The following is a 16887-nucleotide window of genomic DNA, read 5'->3' on the forward strand; positions in this document are numbered from 1 at the left end:
CCCAGTCTTCAGACAATGAATCTGGCTGTTTGCATGGCAGAATAGTAAATATCCTTCCTCATCTCTGTTGCAGTATTCTTTATTCCAGGAATATCCTGATGAGGATAGTCTAATGTCCGACAGCCTACCAAAGACTTTACATTTTCCAGACATCGTACATTGAAAGTATGTCCTATGTACAAGGTACATAAGTGACGTAGAAATGCCTAATGATCAGAGCTTCTTTGCCACCGGTCTGAGTGCTATTTCTGAAGTCGGTCTGAATGGAGTTCACTGAGTTTGTTCTTTACTGAGCAATCTAAAGATAAATGCCCATTGGGGGTCCTTCCTCTTAATTCTTTCCTCATTGCAGTTAGTTTTCATGTTATCCAGGAAGGAAAAATATGAGATTGAGAGGCAGATTTTTTATAAAGATAAACATCACGAGTGTCTTTTTTTTGTGCAGGCGATATGTACAACCATACTCAGTGTGATATTTATCTAGCATTTGTTCCTAACACACTCCACAACTGTCTGTCATCCCTTTCTATTTATTTGGAAAACCAACGTCTGAAGCTAATGACTCAGGGTACCATGGCATAATCCACCCACCCCCAAAGTTCAGCCATCTCTTAAGAAACAAACTGAAAAATTCCATACTGATCCTACAGACTGCACCTGACATCTCCCTCGGATTTGATGAAAGAACCCATAGACTGGCCAGTACTTGTGCCAGTTCTCTCTGCTGCAACCCAGTTGGAGGCCGACACACACGACACGACTCGATACTCATGCATCCACAGAGGCTGTGAATACATCTGCTACAGATGTAGCGGGGGAATCACTGCTGATTATATCTGAAGGGCTTAGGAGGATTCTTCACATCTTAGTTATGGAAGAGGTGCCTAGTATCCTTGTAAAATCTAGGCCAGGAGTCTGACCCTCCTATTTTCATTAATACAGGTGTTCCTTTAAAGAAGAAACTGCCAAACATGGCTACTTTGGCTAAGGAGCTGCACAAAGAGTGGCAGGACTTTACTCAGGGGCTGTTAAATCCCTATATGGCTCTGAAACCTCCACAAGGGTTATCTGTTCCTGCTTTTGCTCCCGGTTTTCCTCCCCATCTTTGAGACCCAAAGATTTTGATTCTTTTAATGAAGAGTTGGACTCTGGTGAGGAATCCCTAAAATATACCTCCCAAATCCACTGTCCTTTGGCTCTGGGGTCTGATGAAGAAGATTCTGTCTCCAGACTTTCCCATTGAGGAATTATCTTTTAGGGACACAATGGTCCTTATGATGGAGCACTTTAAGTGGAACTGTGTTCCCAGGTTTTGGAGGTTCAAAGGAGATTATATGAGCTCTTTCTGATGGATTCACCCAGATCTTCTGCAGTCCTTCCTGCTTTAGCTGCCCTTTTGGAAACATTTACAGCAACTTCTCAGGCTCCTGAATCTCAACCCTCTGGCCCCTAAGAAGCCAGATAGATTTTATAAAGTGTGTGAATGTTGTAAATACTTGTATAAAAGTCCTCCTCCTGATGCTGCTGTTTGTCTTATCCACAGATAAGCCATCCAGACTGCTATATATTAATAAGCTTTTACCTTATGACATGGACAGCCGTGCTATGGAGAGGTCTTGGAAAAAGTGTTTATGCCTTTTAACTAATGGCTGTAAAAGCTGAAGTATTAGACCCACACAATTCGATATGGCCTGGCTGTTCTCTCCCAGCTTAGGGGGGCTATTGCCCAATTCAGACAGTAACAATTCTGCTTTTTCTTTTCTGAGTTCTGTTTCCCAAGTAGCTCCCCATTCCATTAAATGCAGCTATGATGCAGCTGATACTTCTCTTAGAGCAGCTGCATCTGGTTCTGTCATGAGGAGATATTCTTGGTTGTGTCTTCAGGCTTTGTCTGATAACATTAAGGCCAGACTTTTAGATTTTTCTCTAAACAACCAGAATAATTTTGGCAGTACTGCTGCAGAGTCGTTTAAAACCCTGCAGGAGAAGGGCAAGGTTAGGTAAAACCTGAGACAAATTTTGTTTCCCCTGTTCCTAAGTTCCAGAACTGTCTTTTGAAATCTTCCTTTGTCCATAGGTAACCTGCTTAGAAGTAAGATGATTACTAAGCAGATTTTCCAAGACAAACCCACTCAGTGTTGTAGAGGCCAAAAACCTTGCTTTCTGACATCCAGCCTACCTTTCCCCTGGCCATATTCCTCTGTCCCTTAACTCTTTTCTTTCCTGTTTGGCAACAGATAACCTCAGACACCTGGGTTTTTTTCCCACATCTGGTATGGTTATTTCATAGCTTGGAATCTCTTCCTCCATTTGCTGGTCTTGCTCTGCCTCCTCCTTGCCAGCTTCCTCATTTTCCTTTCGTTCCGCTGATCTGGTGGAGCAGGGAACCATCCAACCTGTTCGTTTCTCTCAGCAGGTAGCAAGTTTTTATTCCAAAATGTTTTTGGTTCCCAGGAAGGAAGGGTCTGGGAGGCTCATCCTAGACCTATCCTTTCTCAACACCCTTTACAAGGTTCCTTCCTTTTGGATGTTGTCTCTTCAGACACTTTTCCGATATTTCTGTATTTGATTGACAATGTCTCCATATTCCTATTCTTCTTCTCTTCAGGATGTTTTTACATTTCTCTTTCTCTCATTAGTTCTGTGATTTGTCTTTTGGACTTTCTCCAGCTCCAAGGGTATTTACCAAATGTCTGGCCCCTGTGGTAGCCTTATGCAGATTTCAGGGAATTCAAATATTCCATTATTTGGATGCTCTTCTAATTAAAGAGGTTTCTCAACAGCTCTTGCTTCAACACCTACACTTCACTGCTTCTGCACAGTATGGGGTTCACCCTCAATCTCAAAAAAGTCTGTGCTAACTCCCTGTCAGGACCAAATGTTTTTGGGTTGTAGGATTGAAGCCATCCTAATGTTGGCATTCCTCCTGGGGTCCTCTCCTTGACTGCCTTTTTCCTCTCTCTTCTTCCTCTTCCAGTCCTTCCTGCAAAGGAATCCTTGGAGCCCTGAGGTACATGGCATCCACCATTCCCATGGTTCCTTTTGCTAAATTCCACATGAGATTTGAGTGGTATCTCAAGACCATTTGGCTTTAGCATTGCTGCCCTCTGGAGTATCTGGTCCTCCTCTTAGCTTGTCTGAAGCTCAGACTCTACTGGTGGCTTCATCAGATTTCTTTAAATCCAGGTCTGCCTTTTCAGGTTTCTCTTCTTTCTCAGGAGCTGTACACAGATGCTTCCAGTCAAGATTGGAGACCTTCCTCCAACACTCTGAAAATCCAGAGTCCTTGGTCCTACCAACTCCAGAGCCCTTCCCTAGCCTTCTTCAAATGCAGTTTGGATCAGTGGATGGGGGAAATCACAGATTCACACCTGGGGTAGTGCCTATGTCCCTTATGAACAGGTGCAGTCTGTAAGATACTCAGTTCACAGGTACAAATCCATGCCATTCTCTTGCTCCCATATATTGAGTAAAATTGAGCTAAGGGCCTTTCAGCCATTAGCCTAGTAATCTGCTGTGAACCTATGGACAGCTGTCAGACCATATCAACATCAAAGAGATGAAGGCCCTTACCCTAGCTCTTCTCTCTCTCTGAGTTCTGGGTCCCCTAAAGGTTTTTACAGACAGTACCACAGTCATGTTGTATAGCAAACAAAGGGGCACAAAGTCTAACCATCTTTGCAGGTTGCCTTCTCAAGCGTGGAATTTTGCTGTCTGACATCACTTAGTCCTTCAGGTGGTTTACATCCCTTCAGAACACATTCTTGTGGCGGACTATTTGAGCAGGTCCAGGGCACATGCTCACAAATGGATGTTTCACAAGGAGGTGTTTCTGGATATTGTACATCAGTGGGGTTACTTCTTGAAGCTCTGTCTCCCCTCTGAACAGACAACTTCCCCAGGTGTATTCTAGAGTGCCAAGTCCTCTGGCTTGGAAAGTGGACACCATGTCTTTTCCTTGGAAGGGAATGTTTCGGTATGCCTATCTTTCTGTTCCTTTACTTCCCAGGGTCTTGCACAAGATCATGTGGGACTCGCCCAAAATCTTAGTCACAATGGGGGCTGTACAGTACGTCAACCTGTGATAGTTTTGCATACTAATTCTGAGATTGCTTTACTGCAGAGTAAGGGGAATACATCAAGAGACTGCTAAGATTTAGTATGAATTCACTAAACTGTACTCTTTGACTATACTGCATGCAGGTATGCTATGCAGAATAAATAGAGCTGCAGAATTAAGATAAGCTTTTTGACGAGTTCGTAAAAAGTAAACAGTCTTGCTTAACCAAACACACCACAAACACACAGATGAATGTAATACCAAAATGTTTTTCAGTGATTGGGGACTGAAAGCTTTGACAGGAACGGAATATTGTTAAATGTGTTCACCAGAGGGAATGAAAACAGGGCTGCATAAAGTAAACTGAAACCAGGAGTAGGATTGTTGATGACATGGTAAGTGGGTTGTGACAACTGAAAGGTATCAGGGCAATTTTCTTTTGGTCAGAATTGTAGACTCTGGGATTACCCCATTATGTATACAGTGATTGGTTGACAAATTGTTATGGAATGTAAACCACCTGGTGAACGGGGAAAAAAATGGCTGCCAAGTTTCATTTTCAAAAGTGAGGTGGTGATTGCTATGCTACAAGAAATGCACCTGAGAGAAATAGAACATATAATACTAAAATGGAAGGGAAGGACTCTTCAAATTTGGAGAGGGAGAGTAAAAGGGGAGTATTAATACCACCGAAAAATGCAGGTGTAACAGTAGAGGAACAAAAGCTGATACAGCTGGGAGATGTGAAAGGCTATTGGGAGGGGGAAAGGATGACACTAGCTAGTATGCATTTTCTATGCAATATATAGATAGAGGCAATTAGACCCATACTTGGAGAAATTATAAAGATTCATGGAATATTGATCATAGAAGGAACTGGAACTTGCTATAGAATAAGAGAGGATGCATCAGGAGGTCCTAGGAAATGTTTTACAACATGGGGGTCTAGATGCATAGACATATGCACGAGGATGTATTGGATAATGGATGCCACTAAGGAAAAACCCAACTCAGAGACTACACATGATTGGAAACATAAGAAATGCGGTAAGTTTGATAGGTTTTATATCGCAGTGGAGCATTCCCAGATGTTCATAAATGTCCATACCCACTGTTAACTATATTGTTTTGTGCGCTAGTAATAACTAATAAAAGGGGATCAGAAAGGGGACTTGAGATAGACATTGGTGCTTCCCCACAAGGTGTGCGATGGATGAGAAAGAAAAACTTTGGAGTGAGTTGGATGAAGTGGTGATGACTGTACCCAAGGGTGAGAGACTGGTGATTGGAGCAGATTTCAATGGGCATGTTGGTGAAGGGAACAGAGGGGATGAGGAAGTGATGGGTAGGAATGGTGTTAAGCAAAGGAATGCAGAAGGTCAGATGTTAGTGGATTTTGTGAAAAGGATGGGCATGGCTGTGATGAATGCATATTTTAACAAGAGGGAGGAGCATAGGGTGACGTACAAGAGTGGAGGATGATGCACACAGGTGGATTATATCTTATGTAGAAGGGCCAATCTGAAGGAGATTGGGGACTGTAAAGTGGTGGCAGGGGAAAGTGTAGTTAGGCAGCATAGGATGGTGGTTTGTAGGATGACATTGGTGATCAAGAAGAGGATGAGTGTGAGGGCAGCACCAAGGATCAAATGGTGGAAATTGAAAAAGGGTAATTGTGAGGTGATGTTCAGGGAAGAGTTAAGACGGGCAGTGGGTGGCAGTGAAGAGTTACCAAATAGCTGGGTAACTGGAGCAGAGCTAGTAAGAGAGATGGCTAGAAGGGTGCTTGGTGTGGCATCTGGAAAGAGGAAGGAGGACAAGGAGACCTGGTGGTGGAATGAAGAAGTACAGGAGAGTATACAGAGAAAGAGGTTGGCGAAGAAGTGGGATTGTCAAAGTGATGAAGAAAGTAGGCAAGAGTATAAGGAGATGAGGTGCATGGCAAAGAGAGGCGGTGAAGGCTAAGGATAAGGCATATGAAGAGTTGTATAAAAGGTTGGACACTAAGGAGGGAGAAAAGGACCTGTACCAATTGGCTAGACAGAGGGACCGAGCTAGCAAAGATGTGCAGCAGGTAAGGCTGATAAAAGATAATGAGGGAAACATACTCCCAAGCGAGGAGAGTGTGTTGAGCAGATGGAAACAGTACTTTGAGGGGTTGATGAATGAAGAGAATGAGAGGGAGAGAAGGTTGGATGATGTGCGGATAGTGAATCATGAAGTGCAGTGGATTAGCAAGGAGGAAGTAAGGATAGCTATGAAGAGGATGAAGAACGGAAAGGCTGTTGGTCCAGATGACATACCTGTGGAAGCATGGAGGTGTTTAGGTGAAATGGCAGTGGAGTTTTTAACTAGATTGTTTAATGAAATCTTGGAAAGTGAGAGGATGCCTGAGGAATGAAGAAAAAGTGTTTTGGTACTGATTTTTAAGAATAAGGGTGATGTGCAGAGCTGTAGTAACTACAGAGGGAGGGAGGTGATGATTAGTGATCAGCAGTATGGTTTCTTGCCAGGAAAGCGCACTACAGATGCCATGTTTGCTCTGAGAGTGTTGATGGAGAAGTACAGAAAAGGTCAGAAGGAGTTGCATTGTGTCTTTGTGGATTTAGAGAAAGCATATGACAGGGTGCCTAGAGAGGAGTTGTGGTACTGTATGAGGAAGTCTGGAGTGTCAGAGAAGTATGTAAGAGTGGTACAGGATATGTACGAGGGTAGTGTGACAGCGGTGAGGTCTGCGGTGGGAGTGACGGATGCGTTTAAGGTGGAGGTGGGATTACATCAAGGATCAGCTCTGAGCCCTTTCTTATTTGCAATGGTGATGGACAGGTTGATAGATGAGATTAGACAGGATTCCCCGTGGACTATGATGTTTGCAGATGACATTGTGATCTGTAGTGAGAGTAGGGAACAGGTGGAGGAGACACTGGAGAGGTGGAGATGTGCTCTAGAGAGAAGAGGGAATGAAGGTCAGCAGGACTAAGACAGAATATTTGTGTGTGAATGAGAGGGAGGACAGAGGAATGGTGAGGATGCAGGGAGTAGAGGTGGCGAAGGTGAATGAGTTTAAGTACTTGGGATCAACAGTTCAGAGTAATGGTGAGTGTGGAAGAGAGGTGAAGAAGAGAGTACAGGCAGGATGGAATGGGTGGAGAAGTGTCAGGAGTGATTTGTGACAGACGCGTACCAGTAAGAGTGAAAGGGAAGGTCTACAAGAGGGTAGTGAGACCAGCTATGTTATACGGGTTGGAGACAGTGGCATTGACAAAAAGGCAGGAGTCAGAGCTTGACGTGGCAGAGTTGAAGATGTTAAGATTTGCACTGGGTGTGACGAGGATGGACAGGATTAGGAATAAGTACATTAGAGGGTCAGCCCAGGTTGGAATGTTTGGAGACAAAGCCAGAGAGGCAAGATTACGTTGGTTTGGACATGTGCTGAGGAGGGATGCAGAGTATATTGGTAAAAAGATGCTAAGGATGAAGCTGCCACGTAACAGGAAAAGAGGAAGGCCTAAGATAAGGTTTATGGATGTGGCGAGAGAGGACATGCAGGCGGTTGGTGTGACAGAGCAAGATGCAGAGGACAGGAAGAAATGGAAACAGTTGATCTGCTGTGGCGACCCCTAACGGGAGCAGCCGAAAGAAGAAGAATTGGTGCTTCCCCACTTACCTTATGAAAAAAACAGAGTTTTAGATGTGTATTCAAGAAACATTATGAAAGTTACTGGATGAGTTAAACTGGAGTGTAACATGACATCCTGGGAAAAATTGGAGAAATTTAGAATTCTTAATACTACGAGAGGGAGAGAGAGATTGTGAGAGAGCATTGCTGTGGAATATTTTGAGAGTTATATTTTTACAAAGAATAATGGTCCACAACAGACACACATCCCTGTGAATGACAGAAAAGGAAGAATAATAGTCCTCAACAGAGACGCCTCCCTGTGAGCGACAAGAAGGACTTGAAAAACAAAAGAAAACTATCAGTGCTTGCAGTAGCAAGTAAGGCTACAGATCACATTGATGCACAATCATTGTAAGTTCTCATCTGTATAAGAGAACACAATGAAAACTTTGGTCTGGAAAAACAAAAGTAAATCTGGGTAAACCTAAATTTTATAGTTTGCTGTTAAGTAGTTGCTTCTCAAAGTTCCACGGTCATGGTCATAAGGTTTACCTTATATGATTGTTGGTGATTATGTTGAGAAATTCCCTGGTAACTTCCTTAGTTTCCATACACTGGGAAAAGTCCTGTCTGATTTCTTCATGGAGGATTGCCTTTAGCAGCACAGAGTTAGACACTTCATGTTTGTGATACCCTTGATGAGGATAGAGTGGTGGCACCATAATTAAACCCACTTCTTCCAGGCTCAATGCTGGTTGTGATATTCACATTGCCATTTTGTGTGTGTGGTTCATATATAGCAGTACATTGAAGAATCTCTGGCTGTAGAATTACCATATGCTCGTTATCTCGTAATGGTGGCAGACCCCTGATGTTGGACCTAGAATTGTGGTCAGTCATCATTAATCTCAATGTGGATCTTTCCTTCCTGCCGCAAAACTCACTGCAGATCCTTAAGGCAAATATACATGTGATTAGCTGAGAAGCCCACTTTAATTCCTCCACAGTGCAAAGAAAATGGCCCTGTCTGGAATGTGGGCTCCAAATAAATCAGAACTATAAACCAGTCCTTTATGCCTTCAAGGCATTAGAGAGTAAGCTGACTGGGTCTTTCTTGATCCAGTCTGAGAAGCAGTCCATTATGTGGTACCCAAGTATGCATGATGGCCTGTGATTGTATGCCCTTTGCAGCTTCTCACGATAGGTCTTGTAGCAGGCCGTAGACAAAGGACAAATACTCCAATTCATATATTGGAAGAAGTGACTGTGCTAGCATTCTCTGTGAACTCACTGCATCTTTCCTACAGCTGATTATCTGGGAGGCTTTTCCAGTCTTCTGAGAGTGTTACCCTGGAGAATGACCTTTTTTGCCTTATTGAAGAATGTAGTCCTCCCTCTGTTTAGCTGTTTGTAGCTGGACAAGGAAGACTTGCAAGTGGATGGATCGTCCCTTCGGTGATAGGAGAGAGACTGCTGTGTACCAGTCTTTGTCATTTCTTTTGATTCTGGAGCCAATAGCAAAATTCATAAAAGAAATGCCAAAACTTATCCTCTTATCCACTTGATGAAGAAGTTTGTGTTTCAGGCTGTCAGCTACCTTACATTATGGGTGATATTCCTAATAGAAGCTACTTAGCTCCATTCCTAGTTTGAGCAAAAACTGTCTCCTCCTAATGCATGTCAATCAGAAAATCTTCAGTGTCACGCACTGTTTCTTAAACACAATACAAATCTTTGGTACCACTGCTGTAATCTTATGAAAGCAGGCAGTAAAGTAAAAATCAAGAGGATTATGTAAAATAAGTGCCTCTGAATTATAGTCCTCCATTTAAAGGAGCAGTATTTTAAGTTATGCATCACAGTTTTAAAAGTATTTTAAATCCAACTCTTTATTCAGTCCATAAGATATTGTGTTGTAGTTTTAAATCAGCTTAGCTTCAAGTTTTGCTAGTTCCTGCTCATTTTTTTCAATTTTGTGTATTTACAGCAAGACAGTCCATGTTAATAAATTTAGCTTGCCCCGATAGGTGAAGTACCTGTATGTTTCACTGCAGGGTTCTTATTGTTATGTCTTTCTTTTGCATTTGTTCATTCTGTGTTACTTATTCAGACTTTTGTCTGATAGTTTGTCCAGTATATCCCATCCCATATGTTCACCAACAAATGTATATGTTAAGAACGGTTTTCAGTGAAAATTAACTGTATAGTCGGTTCCATTGGTGTAGACGGATAAAGCTTTAATTACGACTCTAGCAAACCAAATCTGATCATCTGAGGCACCTGTGTGAGCTGACATAGAAAAAGAAAGGAATGAAGCGGTTTAGCCTGTTTGGCTGTCCTTGATGGCTAGTGGATGTTTCACTCTCAGGGCACAATGTATTCAGTAAAATCCCTGGTGCAAACTGGTGGTCACACTAATGTGCTTGTTTACAAGGATGGCAAGGATTTTTGATTACCTCAGACACTGAGCTATAGATGTGCATCCCAAAAGCCCATTGCTTGCTAATTTCCTGGATGCTGATGAGAATCTGCAGTGGCATGGCAAGACCAAATAGAAAGCCACTTTCCCACGCAAAGATGACTGTCCTAATTCTACCTCCCGTAGTCCTCGTCTTGAGGGCCCAAGGAAGATGAATAGAACGGTGAAATAGCTGCAGCAGAGAGAGAGATAAGGGTCAATAGAAGAATGGAGCAAAAAAATGGAACCATCTGGCATGAGAAGATTTTCTCTTCAGTTGGTTAATAATTTTTTTTTCTCAGCTCAGTGGTCAGTATTTACTTAAATTGTGTCCACCTCATGGCATAGCACCTGGTTTAGTTTTAAATTATTTGATACCACCAGACAGTCTAGCTTTGGTGTAGAGGTGATTGAAGTCGCTAGAAAGCCTTACACTTGGCGGATGTTATCAGCCAAGTGGAAGACATTCTGCATATGGGCAGACTGGTATCCTACTTTGTATCTTGGCAGCAGTATGCAGATCCTTGTAACTTGTTTTCAAGCACCTGTATGGTTTGGATCTTGGTTGTCACAAATTCAGGGTGCATATATCAGTCAACTTGTTTCTGTCCATCGTGTCCCTGAAGTTGTGGGCAAGACTGTGACCCAACACTGGCTGATAAATTAGTTGTTGAAAGGGAGTCTGCATCATCTGCATCATCATCCTCTTTTTAAGGAACCCCTCACTTCCATGAGAATTTTCATGATTGGTAAGCTTCCAATACACCATTTGAGACTATTGGTGAAGTGACTTTGAGATTCCTTTGTTGGAAGGCACTTGTTTTTAAATAAGCTTTTCTGGATCTGTACCTCACATGTCCATCAAGCCTTTGCACGTCAGCCACTTTAATGATCCATTCAGTCCACTTCAGTGTGAGAGCCCATTAACCCATTTGTTCTGTTTCTGAGCAAGACCCCCTTAGCCAATGCACTTCCCTTAAGGGCAAAAGTCTTACACAAAGAACAATAACATCATCTGTTGTTGGAATAGGACTTTTTTATGCACTTACATCCCCCATGCCATAACAGACCAAAAATATGAGGAAAAATCTGGACAGTTGAGAAGTATGGTCCTAACTGTAACAGTTGATCTGTGAGGTGATTCATGTCTCTTGGTGTTTATCACCTCTTCGATATCTTCCAGTGGCTGCTGTTGAGGTTTTGTGTAATTTGGCCAAATATTCATTTATCTTTGCACATTGCAGGCACCAGCTTTCCATCACTATGTCTTGATTTGTAAGAATATGCTTGTATAGTGTCCGGGACAAACTGACAGGTCAAGGGCTAAGTATGCTCTGTTACTGCAGCTTGTGGTATCACACTGTGCTTGAGCAGAGGACACACATGGCTTTGAGCATGTGGACAAAAAAGTAATTAAATAACCAACTTGAGAGAGGAAGGAAGGAATGAAAGATATACCGTACCTTAAGTAAACCAAGGTTTGTCTACTTCCAGGTTAATGTGGTAAGGATGCATGCTTAAGTGTTCACAAAGGCTAACTCCAGTGGATATTGCTAAATAAATTTCTAAACTGTGTATATATTGGATGATAAAACGTGCATTGGTTTCTTCAGAACCAGTGGACCTGATAAATACTGTACTTTACTTTCACGCCATTGTCTTAGTCCTTCCTGTAATTCACCATTTGTTTGTCTTTAGTCCTGTTTGTGGCTACCGTGCATGTGTTATCTGTCATTTGGCTTACTGTATACCTGCTGTGAATCCCTACTCTGGCCCTTCTTGCTGAATTTATTCTCGGCACCGAAAGGAGTAACCTATCGAGCTTTTGCTGGAGGATGTTATAAATGGAAATTTAGTTACTGTTCCAATGGCTTTGTCAAATGGATGAAGTAGTGTGTGTTCAGTGGCCATTAAAAGTCTATAGTGATGCTTGGATTTAGGATAGATACCTCATCTGGTAGTTTCTTAGCAAAGAATTTTTGCTAATTTTCAGTGTTTAAGCATGTGACTTGAGAACATTCCTTACTTGTCAGTGTGATGAGAAAAGTAACAGGTTCTGGGGAACTCCTCATAGGTCCCTATATATAGACACCAAAATTTTCAACAAAAGATGTAGCTTTTTGTAAAGTTATATTTCAGCTACCTTAGAGTCCTGTTAAGGCATGATGCAAGAGTCCCTTACCTTAATGCCCCTACACTTTGCAGAGTATTTGATGTACAAAGCAAAAATAGATAACCTTTCAGTGAAATTAATGTACGTATGTGTAAATTTATGAAAATAGGTGAGGAGTAATTACAGTGATGCAACTACAGTTATAAAACAGATGTGTTAATCAGATGGTACTTTTGGTTCTGTTAGTAAGGGGAAGAAGATTTGACAGCTACAGATAGGTATGGGTAACAGGACTCTAGTTGCACTGCACATATGCATGTAGGTGTGTCTGTGTGTAATATAATACAAACTCTGCTGTTAGCCTTTACCAGTATTTAGATATTAGACTCTGCTTAAATTTGGATGTGTGTTTTCAACAGGGAGTTTTTTTTTCTGCTTTTCTTTGCTTTATTATAACTGTGACTAGATAGTGTTTTGGTATTTTCATGTTTGTGCTTTAGAAGTGTAAACGTAAACAGAGGAGAACACACTGATGAACACACATTACTTATCCATTTACAAAGAGAAATAAAGGAATTTATAAATTTTGCATTTACAAGATCCTGCAACGAAGGCGTTGTAAGTTACTCTTTCTGGGCACCACAGGTTCAAGCAGCACTGACATTAAAGAAAACCGCAACATGGACAACGTCTCCACAAAAGATGGTGTACAGATTCCAGGTGAGGTGCCACAGCTTTCTAATGGCGGAGGCAGTAGCAGCAGGAAGCGCCCCCTAGAGGAGGGCAGCAATGGTCACTCCAAGTTCCGAGCAAAGAGGAGGAAGAAAGGTCCAGGCCCTATTCTGCCAAAGAATGCACTAATGCAGCTGAATGAGATCAAATCCGGCTTGCAGTACAAGTTACAATCCCAGTCTGGACCAGTACATTCTCCTGTTTTCATTATGACAGTTGAAGTGAATGGACAAGTATTTGAAGGCTCTGGGCCAACTAAAAAGAAGGCAAAACTCCATGCTGCTGAAAAGGCCTTGAGGTCATTTGTTCAATTCCCCAATGCTTCTGAAGCCCATTTAGCTATGGGAAGAACACTATCTGTCAATGCAGACTTCACTTCTGACCAAGCTGACTTTCCTGAGACTCTCTTCAATGGATTTGAAGTTCCAGCACAGTCTGACAACTCCTTTTTCTTGGGGTCTAATGGAAACGATTCTTTCAACTCTTCTGGAGACTATAATATGATGCCAGTCAGTGGCAGTGGTGGCCTTATTCAGTCACCACTGTCTGTAACATCGCAGTGCTCCTCAGTTGGTAAGAATCCCGTAATGATCCTGAATGAACTGCGCCCAGGTCTGAAGTATGAATTTGTCTCTGAAAGTGGAGAGAGTCATGCCAAGAACTTTGTGATGTCAGTAAATGTGGATGGAAAGCCATTTGAGGGATCAGGTCGCAACAAGAAGTTAGCAAAGGCTCGTGCTGCCCAGTCAGCTCTCTCAAATCTGTTTAATATGCAGCTGGACCAGACGCCATCACGCCAACCAATTCCCAGTGAAGGAATACAGCTACATTTACCTCAGGTGAGAAATGTTTAACATTTATTGGAAGTGTGTGAATTGGTTAACGTTTAAATGTGCATGTAGCCTAAACTCCATGTGTGTGTGGTTTTTTTTCAGTTGTCTTTCTTGAGATAGCAGAAAATCTCTGCTCATCGCTAACAGGTTTGTACTTGCACTATTGCATATGATGTCTACCTCAAGTGAGAAGAGCACTTTATTCGTCTTACCAGTTATAAGACTAAGTTGTTAAATTTTTCTCGTCCTAGTGATCCCATATTGTGGCATAATGTACCAATTTTCTCCATCACTAAAGCTTCCATGGATTAAAATTATAGAAGCTAAGTGACTAGTATTGAAATGCTACATGTCAGCTTGTGTACATCAGGTTCAAATTGAAGCTTGCTTAATTTCACTGTACAGTTATCCTTTTTTCCTGGTAATTTAATCTCCTTTTAGCCATAATGACACTCAGGCTACTGCCGGTTACCTTAGCCCCATCACAGATGTTGCCTGTCCCTTTGTATGGCACCAAGGGCAGAAGTGCCATCTTTTCTTCTCGTGTAGAGGTACTTTTTTGGAGCCAGTTGTCTGGTTTCACTGTATGTTCTATCAAGTCCTCTCTACAAGGAAGAGGGATCTTGTGTTTATCTCCTTGAGCAATTGTTCTGCTATCTTTAGATGCAGCGTTTGAAATAGTATGACTGATAAACACTTCCATCTATGGCGTGTCCATTTCACATTACATGTGTAGTGTTTGTTAGGAGCAGTGCTAGTGCCATTGGCTACTGTCAGAGATGTCTGATACTTCTCTGATATTCCCTTGAGTATTACCTTCTCTCTCCACAACACTAGAGAACATGACTTCAGTCGTTTGATCTTGTCTACACTGATGCATTCCCCCGTTACTAATGCTGTTTTGTTAAACCTAGTTTACCAGTGGCATTGTCTCACTCCTTGTTTTTTTGCCCCATTACTTCATCCTGTGGCCTTGTTGTCCAGTGCCCCACATGTACACCAGGTCTACCAGCTACTCTCATCCCATCTGCGGTTTTGCAGTTATGCCCTACCTGCCATAGGTTCATAGGTTGGTATTAGGCTTTTGGCCCTAGGGCCTATACAAGCCTAGCCATAACAATTCCCTGGATATTTCTTCCCACAATATTTACTTCCCTGGACCTCTGTCAAGCAGGGCGACTGACGTGATACCTGGGGTGAATTTCCGATCTCCCATCCAGTCGTCAAGGTTCCTTTTGAAGTGGGCCAAGGAGGTGCTCTGCTTGACATGTATGGGCAGTCTATTCCAGAGTATGGGAAGTCTCTGGGTCAGGAACCTATCTCTCCAGCATGTTTTGTTCATTGTGATGATAAGGTTTAGATCCCTGGAGCATGTGGCTCTGAGGGATTGGGATTTCTGTAAGTGGAGCATGTCCAACAGCTCAGGGTTTGACATGGCCTTGTATGTTAAGCAGAGATTGCCTCTGAGTAGACGATATGCCACAGAGTATAGCTGGAGTTTTTTAGACTGTCAGTATAGGGCATCTGCTTCAGGCCTGTGATTCTTTTAGTAAGGTATTTCTGAGGCCTTTCCAGCTGTTGCAGATGTCTTGTGAGGTACATACCAAATGGGGCGTTGTACTCTATAATGGGTCTAATGAGGGATGAGTACAGTGGGACAATGACCTCCTTTTTTCTGGATGAAAAGCCCTTAGTGATGAGGTGAGCCATATAGGATTTCCTGACTGTTGTGGCAATATGGTTATCGAAGGTGATACCACTGTCCATCTGTGTCCGCAAGTCTCTCATCGCACTTTTGGTGTTTAGTGTATTGCCACCTATGTGGTAATTCATGGGTACATGTTTTTTTCCCCAAAGGGGATAGCTGTACATTTCTTGGCATTAAGCTTGAGCCCATGGCTCTGGCACCAAGCATCTGTTTCTGTAAGGCCCTTTTGTAGAATATCCACATAATTTGGGGATTCAGTAATTGGCTCCCAGTTTGCAGTCATCTGCGAACTTTGTTAGCCAGAGTCCCTTAGTGTTGGCCTGTACTTTAGAGAAGTAGATGCAAAACAAGAGTGGTCCCAGGACTGAACCCTGAGGTACTCTACTTGTCACTTGTCTGGAGCTGGATTTGGAGTCTGCTACTTTTACAGTCTGGGTTCTGTCAGTAAGCCAGTTGACACCCCATCGAGTAAAGTAGGGATTTATGCCCAGCTTAGTAAGTTTATCAATGATTCCAGAGTGGGGGATGGTGTCTAAGGCCTTGGTGAGGTCCAGATAGGCTGTGTGGGCCACCTTACCCTCTTCCACAGCTCTGGAGATTGATTTGAAGAAGTCAGTAAGGTTCAGGAGACAAGATCAGCCCTTCACGAACCCAAACTGGGTGGGGTCCAGTGTTTGAAGGTTGCCAATGTCTTTGTTTATAAGTTCCATGCCCTTTAAGATCAGGCTCGTCAGACTGATGGGTCGGTAGTTCCCAAGGTCCAAGGTGGATTCCCCCTTTGTGGAGTGGGATAACTATAGCTGTGCGCCACTCAGTGGGCACAAAGCCTGAGGTGAGGCTATGATTAAACATGACACTTAGGTGAGATGCCAGTTCATTTTGTAGTTCATGTAGTACACAGCCCAGGATGTCATCTGGTCCCATGGATGCTGTATTCTTAGCTTTGGAGAGTGCTTTTTCTACCTGTATGGCAGTGATTACCGGAATTTGGCAATCTTTTCATATTGAGATAGACCCTTTAGGGGGTGAGAGGGGGGTAAAGTTGGCACTAAATTGATCTGCCAGGATATTGGCAACATCCTTGGGATCAGTATATTTAATGCCATTCTGTTGTAGCTCAGAGTAGATCTGAGCATTGCCATTTAGATTATTGACATAACTATAGAATGCCTTGTGGTTGCCTTTGGAATCTTTGGCAATTATATTTTTGTAACTAGCTTTGGAGGATTTTGAGGAATCTCAGCTTCTTACTGAAGCTGGTAAGGGAGTTTTTTGCATCCTGGGATGTGCCGTGTCATGGTGACACTAGAGGTGATGGCGTGCGTCAGGTGTGTGCTGCATATCACCACACCTCCACAGCA

At 42.6% G+C, this 16887-nt stretch overlaps 1 protein-coding gene across 3 annotated transcripts in view; it reads left to right on the plus strand.

Annotated features, from left to right (window-relative positions):
* The window catches only part of ADARB1 (adenosine deaminase RNA specific B1), a 1484163-nt gene that overhangs the window by 1119039 nt on the left and 348237 nt on the right, over positions 1–16887 (plus strand). For all 3 annotated transcript variants that reach the window (XM_044075985.1, XM_044075984.1, XM_044075986.1), the window contains one exon: positions 12899–13824. In XM_044075985.1, the coding sequence (XP_043931920.1) occupies positions 12899–13824 (926 nt within the window). The remainder of the gene's footprint in view (positions 1–12898; positions 13825–16887) is intronic.

This window comes from Protopterus annectens, chromosome 6.part1, assembly GCF_019279795.1.
Source record: "Protopterus annectens isolate FY-2018-M chromosome 6.part1, PAN1.0, whole genome shotgun sequence".
NCBI lineage: Eukaryota > Metazoa > Chordata > Ceratodontiformes > Protopteridae > Protopterus > Protopterus annectens.